General features: G+C 41.9%; 1 protein-coding gene across 1 annotated transcript; it reads right to left on the bottom strand.

The window, feature by feature from the left end:
• Positions 1 to 287: 287 nt before the first annotated feature.
• LOC110529700 (cyclin-C) lies at positions 288 to 12,148 on the bottom strand. The gene is made up of 12 exons (XM_021612146.2): positions 11,943 to 12,148; positions 11,414 to 11,520; positions 4,865 to 4,949; positions 4,354 to 4,423; positions 4,127 to 4,178; positions 3,920 to 3,975; positions 2,929 to 2,964; positions 2,734 to 2,825; positions 2,583 to 2,650; positions 2,403 to 2,482; positions 2,195 to 2,313; positions 288 to 2,085 (listed from the first exon to the last, which is right to left on the bottom strand). Exons 1-12 carry the CDS (start codon positions 11,972 to 11,974, stop codon positions 2,031 to 2,033), a joined length of 852 nt encoding a protein of 283 aa, XP_021467821.1. The 5' UTR covers positions 11,975 to 12,148; the 3' UTR covers positions 288 to 2,030.
• Between the last annotated feature and the right edge of the window lie 2,410 nt (positions 12,149 to 14,558).

Here is a 14,558-nt window from a genome sequence, read left to right on the forward strand (position 1 = left end):
AGTCTCGCGAGTTTATAGTCGGTTTCGCTTTACCGATTAATTAATGTATTTATTTTTGGATTATGTCTGTATTGTTTGGCATTACTTCACTTTGGAGCTAGAAAGCATTACGCTGCACCCACGATAATATTTGCAAATATGGGTACCGACCAAATAAACATTGATTTGAATATTTTGAGTGAAGTGAAGCGAAACGAGAACGGGTCGGTCAGGATGGTCATGCGTCAGGCAACAGCTGAATGCCCCTGAAACACAAATAATATAACACATTCAGTCGTGCAAAGAAGGAGCTATAGCTGCATCAACCCATTTGGTTACTGCAATATTCATTTTATTACCACAATAGATTTTCAAAAAGAAATACAGTTCAAGTAATAGCCAATACTTTATAAACCACACATTCATGTTGTGTTTCTATAGAGACAGGGGGAAAACCTTAGTAGGCTAATCCCAGTCAGTCAAGTAAACACATATGATACATGATGGAGCCTGTAAAGGGGGCAAAAGGCTGTATCTCAATAGTCTAAAAGCTGGATCCTCGCTCTCCTTTATCTTTCATGACTTGCAAACAGCCGGTATGTGAAAGTAATATGGAGCACAACCACCAACAGCCTGATTTCATCTAGATTTACTTCGCATCAGTGTATATGAAGCAACCGATAACAAGGAGAGGAATTCACTTCGGACTATTGGGATGCACCCAAAGGGACCACTAATATATACACCCCCCTAAAAACAAACAAAAAACATAACTTCCCTGCAATAGGACAGTGTGCTCGTAAGTCTTATTACCTTGATAAACAGCTTATTTTGTAAGGAATTCAAGCACCCAGTTCTGGACACAGATGAACACGTACATATCAGAGAAACCAAGAGAAACAACCTCTCACACACACAACTCCCACTGTATTACTGTACAGAAAATATATCAATATCTACAAGTAAATATGCACACAAACGTATTGTGACACTTCAATTTGATTAAATATGTGGTACATGCAGACAGAAAACATTGGACCCTGGCTTGTGTAGGACTGATTCAATATGCAATCAAGAACACACAGCTAAATATCCACCTGCCTTCCCCACCAAAAATGTGGTCCTAACAATTCTCCACATAAAAAAAGCAGAATAAAAAATAAAACGTTTTTGTTGCAGGCTAATTACATCATGATAGTAAACACATTTGAGCAGTTTTACTTAAAGCAGACAGCAAATACATTTCATGATTTCTACCCAAGCAAATTTGCCCAATCAAGTAAAACACAAACAATGAAATGAAAGACATGAGTAAAGCTATTTACAAAGGCTGGAGATGTAACAGGTAATGAAGACACTTGAATCTAGCGGGTATACCCCCAGAAATTCCATTCTCCCCCATGACTTCACCTGCTAAGCTCTGTAACCAATCAACGTAGATCTTAGATAACAGGACATCCAATCGGGTCACACAATCGAACAGACTTACATCCTTTCAGAACGCATCTCAAACAGTACAGGGTCCAGTCATCTTAGCGATACCAGTAAAAAGGACTACTATTCTCCCTGAGGAATGAAGACACTGCCAAATGGGCAACTCACACATCACAATCACTAATGATCAAGTTCTCTGGCCCCACGGAGCTCCATATTATATGATTGTTCCCCGAGAGTGTTTCAAGGAAGTCAGGATCATCACAACTCATAGTCCCCCCCTCCCTCACTACATCCTCCTGTTTCTCACAGTTGGGTCCATAAGGTTTTGGTCGCGTTCCCCTGCTCAGACGTTGAATGCATCAACCAATGGTTGCAGTCATCGACTGTGCCGATTGGGCACTATATTGCTATAACATGTGGTTAGCTGATACATAAAATACCTATCCAGGTGTTTTAAGATCTGCCATGCGTTAGCAACACCTGGGCACAGGAACGCGCCCTTTAACTGTTGAGGGATGGAAACACAGGACTGCTGCCGCCAATTGGCTAATGCCAGCATTCCTGTGGCCATCTGATGAGTTATCATACATGAGCCGAGGTGGACGTCCCATTGCCTATGACTGGATGTAAGAGTTATTCTGGTTTCCACTGGAGCTCTGGTCATTCTCACTGGTGCACAAACAAAACAGAAAACAGTTAGTTGAGACAGGAAGTGAATGGGTCATGTTAACAGTATATAGGTGGAACACTAAGGTGAGATTAGGATAGATCTCTGTACCTGTTGGGAGGCGGCTTGGGTTTAGGCATCTTGTTGAGCACTGCAGCCATTTCCTTCCTGTCGTCAAAATTCTTCCACTGGTCGTACAGCTTCAGGATGACTCGGATGATCTCCAGGATCTGAGCAGAGCATATACGTTACCGCACAGACAATCAGCTTTCCCCTCCGATTGATGTTTTAATATGCCATTTGTTTTGTGTGGCCGTACCTTCTCCATGTCGACAGAGAGCTCAGCAAACCACTGCCTGGCGTCTTTCTGCTGCACCACACAGGCAACATGCAGACATGCTGTGGATGCAGGGGGAAGAATGTGTGTAACACCTCACCTATATTTTATTGAGCTGAATCTACTAGTAGGAAATGTGAGAGGCCTGACGGGGTGTCTTACCTAGTGCGATCATGAAGGGAGGGTAGAGCAAACAGAGGTCTGTCCTATACGTGTCATTCACTACTCTCCTGTAGAGAAATAAGACAGTGTTTCAATATTCTCATATCAAATCAATACATGCTCCCGCAAACAAAGAAAAAAACAAACATACCAGGCCAATGGCAGTAGCATGTCCTCCTGCCCCATGTCCTGCACATACTGCAGCAGGGGTCTGTAGGGGTGATATACTATCAAACAGCAGTCCTGGAAAACGCATGAAATCAGTTAATGAATCCATCCATCCAACAAATGGATGACATCTAGCATTGAATGTATTGTGACAGAGACAAAAACCTTCTATACTTACCATGAGCTCTAGTAGGTAGAACTCACATTCTAATACCTGTAATGGGGAAAGCAAATGAAGTGCAAACTCAGTTTATAAATATATCAGTGTCATAGTCTCAACTTGTATCCCTTTTCTCTCTATTATCTGGGAAGTATCTGGGAATATTTCCAGTATCTGGGAATAACAACATTCTGCTAACTGAACCCCTACCGTGTGAATAATCACCTCCTTCATTGCGCCACACCATCAGAGAATCAATAATTGTCTACAAGGTGTTAGGACAGCCCCAACGTGGTCCTGGTAACTCCGTGGAATCGGTAGATAAATAACCGGCGCTGCAATCGTATTCCACTTAGCGCCACAGCGATAGATACGCCCCGGTGAGGAGACGCAACCGACCACGGTCAAAATCACCTCCCATGGCGATGGGAGTTTTGCCATAGGCTTGCGAACACTAGTTGTGGAATGTGGCGTCTCCGTAGATGCCAACATACTGATACCTAACTACAACACACAACGTAAAGGACTCTTACTGGTGTATAAACTGTGTGGTTCGAGCACTCAATGCTGTTTGGCTGAAAGACATATGTGAAAGAGGTATATCAGACCGTATAACACGGGTATAACTAAACATTACTTTTTACTGTTCTAATTACATTGGTAACCAGTTTATAATAGCAGTAAGGCACCTCCAGGGTTTGTGGTATATGGCCAATAAACCACGGCTAAGGGCTGTATCCAGGCACTCCGCGTTGTGTCGTGCTTAAGAACAGCCTTTTTGGCCATATACCACACCACCTTATTGCTTAAGTATAAATATTTCACAATATAGTGAGTGTGTTGTCAGAGATAGGTCCCACCACAATGCAACATGATCATAACATCTAGCTACAATAATGAATTATATTCAATCATTTAACTTCATAATAAATACTACATGGTTTAGCCTAAGAACTGTTCATACATCACACCCTAAATGATTTCAACAGCAAGGTTAGGTCAGACGTACATGGTTCATTCTGTAAGGGAACTCCTTTGGGAAGGCATAGGAAAATCTTGTTTTTACTGTACAAAACAAAAACACTTGTTAGATTTGACATCAAATGAACGCAACCCATCAGAATGAATGTAGCTTTTGTACCACAGCAAGATTGTATTTGTCATCTTAAATATAAGATCATATCTAAATGGAAACGCTTCGGGTCTCCTTACTTACACACAGACGTAGCTGCAGAGATCAGACGAGTGTTTGAAACAACACCGAATTCCTGGAAGAGACAGTAACAGAAGGGCTTTGAGGATGCTGTCATGGAGTAGGATGGGGGTGAATTGCACTATCAAAGACTATGTTACAGAGCAGTTAACCCTACCAGTTAACCCTATCCCTACTCCCACACAGACTATGAAAACTGGAAAGGCAGTGGGATATCAGGCCATATATACCTCCACTTTGGAGGCAAGGAACACACATGTAGGAGCCATGAGCACTGGGTCTATACTCTTCAGGGAGTACCTGCAGAGGAAGAAATAAGAAAGAGAGCGAGAAAGAGGGGGAGAGATAGAAAGTGATTTGGAAGAGGCCCAAAGCTCAGGGCTCCAGAGACCGTTTAAAAAAAATAAAAATGTATGCGCCTAAGTTGAAAAATGTAGGAGCATAATTAAAAATATTTGAAGTAACAAGTCGTTTTCTTTGTAGTAATGGGGAAAGCATGACGGTGAAAAACTGAGCTCAGTGTATTCTCCATGGTACTCAGGGGCTGCGGTACAGTGAAATAATAATTCCAACAATTATCATCTGGGTATTTTTTTTCTAAATTACAATTCCAGGTCATACAGCAAAATATTTAGGCGCATGTGGTGGCACTGTAGATATTATACAATGCTCCCCTAGTGCCATTTATAATTAGCTGATGAATAGAACACAGTGTTGTTGTTATGAAAATGGCATAAGCACCTGGCATAGAAACGTTTGAAGTAGACGGTTGCTGTAGCAATGACCTGCTGGCGGAGCTTCAGGTGTTCCCCCAGTGCCTGGATCACTGGAACAGAACAATACATTGAACACAAAGCACATCTAACCTCAATTGCGTCAAACAGCAACCTTACAAGACAATCGACACTGTACAGTGCACTCGGAAAGTATTCAGACCCCTCGACTTTATCCACATTGTTACATTACAGCCTTATTATAAATAGATTAAATAAAACATTTTCCTCATCAATCTACACACAATACCCCACAATGACGAAGCAAAAACAGGTTTAGATTTATTTAGCAAATGTATTAAAAATAAAAAAACAGAAATACCTTATTTATATAAGTATTCAGACCCTTTGCTATGAGCTCAGGTGCATCCTGTTTCTATTGATAATCCTTGAGCCATTTCTACAACTTGATTGGAGTCCATCTGTGGTAAATTCAATTGCTTGGACATGATTTGGAAAGGCACACACCTGTCTATATAGGTTCCCACAATTGACAGTGCATGTTAGAGCAAAAACCAAGCCATTAGGTCAAAAGATTTGTCCATAGAACTCCAAGACAGGATTGTGTCAAGGCACAGATTTGGTGAATGGTACCAAAAAATATCTGCTGCACTGAAGGTCCCCAAGAACACAGTGGCCTCCATCATTCTTAAATGAAATAAGTTTGGAACCACCAAGATTTCCTAGAGCTGGCCAAACTGAGCAATTGGGGGAGAAGGGCCTTGGTCAGGGAGGTGACCAAGATCTCGATGGTCACTCTGACAGTGCTCCAGAGTTCCTCCATGGAGATGGTTGAACCTTCCAGAAGGACAACCATCTTGCAGCACTCAGGCTTTTATGGTAGAGTCGCAAGACTGAAGCCACTCCTCAGTAAAAGGCACATGACAGACCGCTTGGAGTTTGCCAAAAGACACCTCAGACCAGGAGAAACAAGATTCTCTGGTCTGATGAAGCCAAGATTTAACTAATTGTCCTGAATGCAAAGCATCACGTCTGGAAGAAAACTGGCACCATCCCTACGGTGAAACATGGTGGTGGCAGCATCATGCTGTGGGGATGTTTTTCAGCGGCAGGGACTGGGAGACTAGTCAGGATCGAGGGAAAGATGAATGGAGCAAAGTACAGAAAGATCCTTGATGAAAACCTACTCCAGAGCGCTCAGGACCTCAGACTGGGGTGAAGGTTCACCTTCCAACAGGACAATGACCCTAAACACACAGTCAAGACAATGCAGGACTGGCCTCAGGACAATTCACTGAATGTCTTGAGTGGCCCAGCCAGAGCCCGGACTTGAACCTGATCAAACATCTCTGGAGAGACCTGAAAATAGCTGGGCAACGACACTCCCCATCCAACTGGACAGAGCTTGAGAGGATCTGCAAAGAAGAATGGGAGAAAACTCCCAAGCTTGTAGCATCATACCCAAGAAGACTTGAGGCTGTAATCGCTACCAATGTGACATCAGTTTTTTTTTTTTTTGAATGAAAACTTGCAAACATTTCCGAAAACATGTTTTTGCTTAGTCGTTATGTGGTATTGTATGTAGAACAATTTAATACATTTTAGAATAAGGCTGTAACGTAACAAAATGTGTAAAAAGTGAAGGGGTCTTTATACTTTCTGAATGCACTGTATATACAAAAGTATGTGGACATCCCTTCAAATGAGTGAATTCGGCTATTTCAGCCACACACATTTCTGACAGATGTATAAAATCGAGCACACAGCCATGCAATCTCCATAGACAAACATTGACAGTAGGATGGCCATACTGAAGAGCTCATTGACTTTCAACGCGGCATCGTCATAAGATGACACCTTTCCAACAAGTCAGTTTGTCAAATTTCTGCCCTGCTAGAGCTGCCCACAACTTTATGTGCTGTTATTGTGAAGTGGAAACCTTCAGGAGCAACAAAGTGGTAGGCCACAAAACCTCACAGAACGCGACCGCTGAGTGCTGAAGCGCGTAAAAATTGTCTGTCTTCAATTGCAACACTCACTAAATCAAATCAAATTTTATTTGTCACATACACATGGTTAGCAGATGTTAATGCGAGTGTAGCGAAATGCTTGTGCTTCTAGTTCCGACAATGCAGTAATAACCAACAAGTAATCTAGCTAACAATTCCAAAACTACTACCTTATAGACACAAGTGTAAGGGGATAAAGAATATGTACATAAAGATATATGAATGAGTGATGGTACAGAGCGGCATAGGCAAGATACAGTAGATGGTATTGAGTGCAGTATATACATATGAGATGAGTATGTAAACAAAGTGGCATAGTTAAAGTGGCTAGTGATACATGTATTACATAAAGATGCAGTAGATGATATAGAGTACAGTATATGCATATGAGATGAATAATGTAGGGTATGTAAACATTATATTAGGTAGCATTGTTTAAAGTGGCTAGTGATATATTTTACATCATTTCCCATCAATTTCCATTATTAAAGTGGCTGGAGTTGAGTCAGTGTGTTGGCAGCAGCCACTCAATGTTAGTGGTGGCTGTTTAACAGTCTGATGGCCTTGAGATAGAAGCTGTTTTTCAGTCTCTCGGTCCCAGCTTTGATGCACCTGTACTGACCTCGCCTTCTGGATGATAGCGGGGTGAACAGGCAGTGGCTCGGGTGGTTGTTGTCCTTGATGATCTTTATGGCCTTCCTGTGACATCGGGTGGTGTAGGTGTCCTGGAGGGCAGGTAGTTTGCCCCCGGTGATGCGTTGTGCAGACTTCACTACCCTCTGGAGAGCCTTACAATTGTGGGCGGAGCAGTTGCCGTACCAGGCGGTGATACAGCCCGACAGGATGCTCTCGATTGTGCATCTGTAGAAGTTTGTGAGTGCTTTTGGTGACAAGCTGAATTTCTTCAGCCTCCTGAGGTTGAAGAGGCGCTGCTGCGCCTTCTTCACGACGCTGTCTGTGTGGGTGGACCAATTCAGTTTGTCTGTGATGTGTACGCCAAGGAACTTAAAACTTACTACCCTCTCCACTACTGTTCCATCGATGTGGATAGGGGGGGTGTTCCCTCTGCTGTTTCCTGAAGTCCACAATCATTTCCTTAGTTTTGTTGACGTTGAGCGTGAGGTTATTTTCCTGACACCACACTCCGAGGGCCCTCACCTCCTCCCTGTAGGCCGTCTCGTCGTTGTTGGTAATCAAGCCTACCACTGTTGTGTCGTCCGCAAACTTGATGATTGAGTTGGAGGCGTGCGTGGCCACGCAGTCGTGGGTGAACAGGGAGTACAGGAGAGGGCTCAGAACGCACCCTTGTGGGGCCCCAGTGTTGAGGATCAGTGGGGTGAGATGTTGTTGCCTACCCTCACCACCTGGGGGCGGCCCGTCAGGAAGTCCAGTACCCAGTTGCACAGGGCGGGGTCGAGACCCAGGGTCTCGAGCTTGATGACGAGCTTGGAGGGCACTATGGTGTTAAATGCCGAGCTGTAGTCGATGAACAGCATTCTCACATAGGTATTCCTCTTGTCCAGATGGGTTAGGGCAGTGTGCAGTGTGGTTGAGATTGCATCGTCTGTGGACCTATTTGGGCGGTAAGCAAATTGGAGTGGGTCTAGGGTGTCAGGTAGGGTGGAGGTGATATGGTCCTTGACTAGTCTCTCAAAGCACTTCATGATGACGGAAGTGAGTGCTACGGGGCGGTAGTCGTTTAGCTCAGTTACCTTAGCTTTCTTGGGAACAGGAACAATGGTGGCCCTCTTGAAGCATGTGGGAACTACCGAGTTCCAAACTGCCTCTGGAAGCAACATCTGTACTGTTTGTCAGAAGCTTCATGAAATGAGTTTCCATGGCCGAGCAGCCGCACACAAGCCTAAAGATCACCATGCGCAATGCCAAGCGCTGGCTGGAGTGGTGCAAAGGTTACCACCATTACACTCTGGAGCAGAGGAAACTTGTTCTCTGGAGTGATGAATCACACTTCACCATTTGGCAGTCCAACGAATGCACAGTGCAAACTGTAAAGTTTGGTGGAAGAGGAATAATGGTCTGGGGCTGTTTTTCATGGTTCGGGCTAGGAACCTTAGTTCCAGTGAAGGGAAATCTTAATGTTACAGCATACAATGACATTCTAGATGATTCTGTGCTTCAAACTTTGTTTCAGCATGACAATGCCCCCGTGCACAAAGCGAGATCCATACATAAATGGTTTGTCGAGATCGGTGTGGAAGAACTTGACTGGCCTGCACAGAGCCCTGACCTCAACCCCATCGAACACCTTTGGGATGAATAGGAACGCCAACTGCTAGCCAGGCCTAATCAGTACCCAACATCAGTACCCAACCTCACTAATGCTGTTGTGGAAGCATGTAAGCGAGTCCCCGCAGCAATGTTCCAACTAGAGGTTGACCGATTATGATTCTTCAACGCCTATACCGATACCGGTTATTGGAGGACCAAAAAAAACCTATACAGATTAATCGCCCAAATGTTTTATTTATTTGTAATAATGACACTTACAACAATACTGAATGAACACTTATTTTAACTTAATATAATACATCAATAAAATCAATTTAGCCTCAAATAAATAATGAAACATGTTCAATTTTGTTTAAATAATGCAAAAACCAAGTGTTGGAGAAGTAAAAGTGCAATATGTTCCATGTAAGAAAGCTAACATTTAAGTTCCTTGCTCAGAACATGAGAACATGTGAAAGCTGGTGGTTCCTTTTAACATGAGTCTTCAATATTCCCAGGTAAGAAGTTTTAGGTTGTAGTTATTATAGAAATTATAGGACTATTTCTCTCTATACCATTTGTATTTCATTAACCTTTGACTATTAGATGTTCTTATAGGCACTTTAGTATTGCCAGTTTAACAGTATAGCTTCCGTCACTCTCCTCGCTCTTTCCCTGGGCTCGAACCAGGAACACAACGACAACAGCCACCCTCGAAGCAGCGGTACCCATGCAGAGCAAGGGGAACAACCACTCCAAGTCTCAGAGCGAGTGAAGTTTGAAACGCTATTAACGCGCACCCCGCTAACTAGCTAGCCATTTCACAATGGTTTCACGAGCCTAATCTCGGGAGTTGATAGGCTTGAAGTCATAAACAGAGCAATGCTTGACGCACAACAAAGACCTGCTGGCAAAACGCACAAAAGTGCTGTTTGAATGAATGCTTACGAGCCTGCTGCTGCCTACCACCGCTCAGTCAGACTGCTCTATCAAATCATAGACTGAGTTATAACATAACACACAGAAATATGAGCCGTAGGTCATTAATATGGTTGAATCCGAAAACTATCATCTCAAAAACAAGACGTTTATTCTTTCAGCGAAATACGGAACCGTTCCATATTTTATCTAAGGGGTGGAATCCATTAATCTAAATATTCCTGTTACATTGCACAACCTTCAATGTTATGTCATAATTATGTAAAATTCTGGCAAATTAGGCGGCCCAAACTGTTGCATATACCCTGACTCTGCGTGCAATGACCGCAAGAGAAGGGACACAATTTCACCTGGTTAATATTGCCTGCTAACCTGGATTTCTTTTAGCTAAATATGCAGGTTTAAAAATATATACTTCTGTGTATTGATTTTAAGAAGGGCATTGGTGTTTATGGTTAGGCACACATTGGAGCACCGATACGCACCGCATCGATTATATGCAACGCAGGACACACTAGATAAACTAGTAATATCATCAACCATGTGCCGTTAACTAGTGATTATGATTGATTGATTGTTTTTTTATAAGATAAGTTTAATGCTAGCTAGCAACTTACCTTGGCTTACTGCATTCGAGTAACAGGCAGGCTCCTCGTGGAGTGCAATGTAATCAGGTGGTTAGAGCATTGGACTAGTTAACTGTAAGGTTGCAAGATTGAATCCCCCGAGCTGACAAGGTGAAAATCTGTTGTTCTGCCCCTGAACGAGGCAGTTAACCCACCGTTCCTAGGCCGTCGTTGAAAATAAGAATGTGTTCTTAACTGACTTGCCTAGTTAAATAAAGATTAAATAAAGGTGTAAAAAATAATATTTTTTTAAAAATTCAATCGGTGTCCAAAAATGCCGATTTCCAATTGTTATAAAAACTTGAAAACGGCCCTAATTAAATCGGCCATTCCGATTAATCAGTTGACCTCTAATTCCAACATCTAGTGGAAAGCCTTCCCAGAAGAGTGGAAGCTGTTATAGCAGCAAAGGGGGGGACCAATGCCATATTAATGTCCATAATTTTGGAATGAGATGTTCAACAAGCTTTTGATCATGTAGTGTATGAAGAGGTAGCCTAGCGGTTAAGAGCGTTGGGCCCATAATCGAAAGGTGAATCTGTCCATGTGCCCTTGAGTAAGGCACTTAACCCTAATTGCTCCTGCTAAATGACTCAAATGTAAATATAGACAATTGTTGCCGGTTATTGCTAGGAGTAGTGTCAAATGAGATTTGAGGGTAATTAATGTTGCGACATTGTACCATTTCCCTAACAGTAAAACCATTCTCCCACAAAAACAGATTTATCATAGCATATGAGTCTGATGAAATACCATTGGCAAAGAAGATCTGCAGTTTCCAGTAGTCTTCCTCAGACATGAACTTGATGTCCTTCTGACGCTCCTTCATCAGGTCCTGCTTGTCCAGGACCCACTGCAGACTAGTGAAAGAGAGACAATCAACCACAACGAGCCCTCTCATACACACAGTATCATAACAACAAAACTGCTGATAGGAAATCTGAGAGCGGTGCGTCAGAAATAAACAATAACACAAAAATGCCTTGATGACCTGCGCACAAAGTTAATGTCAGTGTGGCTACGCTGTCAAGCCAGCTCGCTAGAGGCACAAAAAATAGTTAGCTGGCTCTACAAATAAATCTCAGCATTCATATCTAGCTAATTAACACTAAGAAAAATTACCACTAAATGTTCGTCCGGGACACTAATACTGACATAATATAAGACTAGAGTGTGCGGACAAGCTGAAGTTAGGTAGCTTGCTAACTCTAGCTAGGCCCCAAATCAATGGTTTCTTTCCCATTCATAGTCCTAATACATCACGTTCGGACAGAATACTTACTAATGCGAGCTCTGCCAGAAGTTCCCAGCCATGGCTTATGAGTTGAGGTAGAAAATGTTATTTTAAATGTTCTTTATTTTGAAAGATGATGCGGGACATAGAGAAGAAAGTGGTCAGCTAATAAATTTGCAGTGTAACACTCAATGCTGTTCTGACGGCGACTGGGGCGTGATGTGCTTGGGTTCCACTTAGCTGGGTCTGGGTTGCTAAATGGGTGGGAAACGCACATCTCTTGTTGTCTAATTTTGCGTGTAAATATACAATTGTTACAGTATCGATGTTGCCTAACCATCAGGGTTGGGGTCGATTATGAATTGAGTTGCAAATTTCTCTTTGATTCCAATTCAATTCTCACATTTGAATAACATTTGAATTCACACTCCACAGAAATAAGAATTTTAATTGAATTTTAGTTCAAGGAAAAATAATTTAATTAAATGAAATTCAATATACAGGTCATTCAAATTGCTTATTTATTGTACATATCAACATAGCAATGTTTAATCTGAAATCATGTATGGCTACCAATACCATGCAGCATGAGGTTGAAAGATTTCATTTTAAAACTCATTCTCCTAAAACAATTACAAATAATTACAGTGGTCTGGAAATATTGTAAGATCATGTTGTGGGTTGTCTATAATAATTCATATTCCCCTTCATTTAAATAACAGAAGAAGAAAGAAAATTCCGGAATGAATTAGATCAAACACTGCAGTATGGAAGGGAACAATCCAGCATCTCATGACAAAAATACTATTAAAATCAAATCTAATTTTATTGGTCACAAACACGTGATGAGCAGATGTTATTGAGGGTGTAAGGAAATGCTGGTGCTTCTAGCTCTGACAGTGCAGTAATATCTAACAAGTAACATCAAACAAATTACACAACATATACAGCTGAAGTCGGAAGTTTACATACACTTAGGTTGGAGTCATTAAAACTAGTTTTTCAACCACTTCACAAATGTTTTGTTAACAAACTATAGATAAGTCGGTTAGGACATCTACTTTGTGCATGACAAGTAATTTTTCCAACAATTGTTTACAGACAGATTATATCACTTATAATTCACAGTATTAAAATTCCAGTGGGTCAGAAGTTTACATACACTAAGTTGACTGTGCCTTTTAACAGCTTGGAAAATTCCAGAAAATAATATAATGGCTTTAGAAGCTTCTGATACGCTAATTAACATAATTTTAGTCAATTGGAGGTGTACCTGTGGATGTATTTCAAGGCCTACCTTCAAACTCTGTGCCTCTTTGCTTGATATCATGGGAAAACCAAAAGAAATCAGCTAAGACCTCAGGAAAAAAATTGCAGACCTCCACAAGTCTGGTTCATCCTTGAGAGCAATTTCCAAACGCCTGAAGGTACCATGTTCATCTGTACAAACATTAGTACGCAAGTATGAACACCATGGGATCACGCAGCCGTCATACCGCTCAGGAAGGAGATGCGTTCTGTCTCCTAGAGATGAACGTATTTGGTGCGAAAAGTGCAAATCAATCCCAGAATAACAGCAAAGGACCTTGTGAAGATGCTGAAGGAAACAGGTACAAAAGTAAAACAGTAAAACAAGTCCTATATCAACATAACCTGAAACGCCGCTCAGCAAGGAAGAAGTCACTGCTCCAAAACCGCCATAAAAAAGCCAGACTACGGTTTGCAACTGCACATGTGGACAAAGATCATACTTTTTGGAGAAATGTCCTCTGATCTGATGAAACAAAAGTAGAACTGTTTGGCCATAATGACCATCGTTATGTTTGGAGGAAAAAGGGGGATGCTTGCAAGCCGAAGAACACCATCCCAACCATAAAGCACGGGGGTGGCAGCATCATGTTGTGGGGGTGGCAGCATAATGTTGTGGGGGTGCATTGCTGCAGGAGGGACTGGTGCACTTCACAAAATAGATGGCGTCATGAGGAAGGAAAATTATGTGGATATATTGAAGCAACATCTCAAGACATCAGTCAGGAAGTCAAAGCTTGGTCTCAAATGGGTCTTCTAAATGGACAATGACCCCAAGTATACTTCCAAAGTTGTGGCAAAATGGCTTAAGGACAACAAAGTCAAGGTATTGGAGTGGCCATCACAAAGCCCTGACCTCAATCCTATAGAAAATGTGTGGGCAGAACTGAAAAAGCGTGTGTGAGAGAAGAGGCCTACAAACCTGACTCAGGTACACCAGCTCTGTCAGGAGGAATGGGCCAGAATTCCTCCAACTTATTGTGGGAAGCTTGTGGGAAGCTACCTGAAACGTTTGACCTAAGATAAACAATTTAAAGGCAATGCTACCAAATACTAATTGAGTGTATGTAAACTTCTGACCACTGGGAATGTGATGAAAGAAATAAAAGCTGTAAAGTAAATAATTCTCTCTACTATTATTCTGACATTTCACATTCTTAAAATAAAGTTGTGATCCTAACTGACCTAAGACAGGGAATTATTATTAGGGTTAAATGTCAGGAATTGTGAAAACTGAGTTTATATGTATTTGGCTAAGGTGTATGTAAACTTCCGACTTCAACTGTACATATGAGATGAGTAATGCCAGACAAGTGACTAGTGTTCCATTCCTTAAAGTGGCCAGTGAATCACAGT

The sequence above is a fragment of the Oncorhynchus mykiss genome, chromosome 8 (genome assembly GCF_013265735.2).
Source record: "Oncorhynchus mykiss isolate Arlee chromosome 8, USDA_OmykA_1.1, whole genome shotgun sequence".
Lineage (NCBI taxonomy): Eukaryota > Metazoa > Chordata > Actinopteri > Salmoniformes > Salmonidae > Oncorhynchus > Oncorhynchus mykiss.

Excerpts from the sequence above, each read along its gene's own strand:
- LOC110529700 (XM_021612146.2), bottom strand. The coding sequence starts at position 11,974 with ATGGCTGGGAACTTCTGGCAGAGCTCGCATTA. Across the intron at positions 11,521-11,942 it reads TTCTGGCAGAGCTCGCATTA|TCTGCAGTGGGTCCTGGACA; the intron begins GTAAGTATTCTG and ends CTCTTTCACTAG. Across the intron at positions 4,179-4,353 it reads TCCTTGCCTCCAAAGTGGAG|GAATTCGGTGTTGTTTCAAA; the intron begins GTATATATGGCC and ends TGTCTCTTCCAG.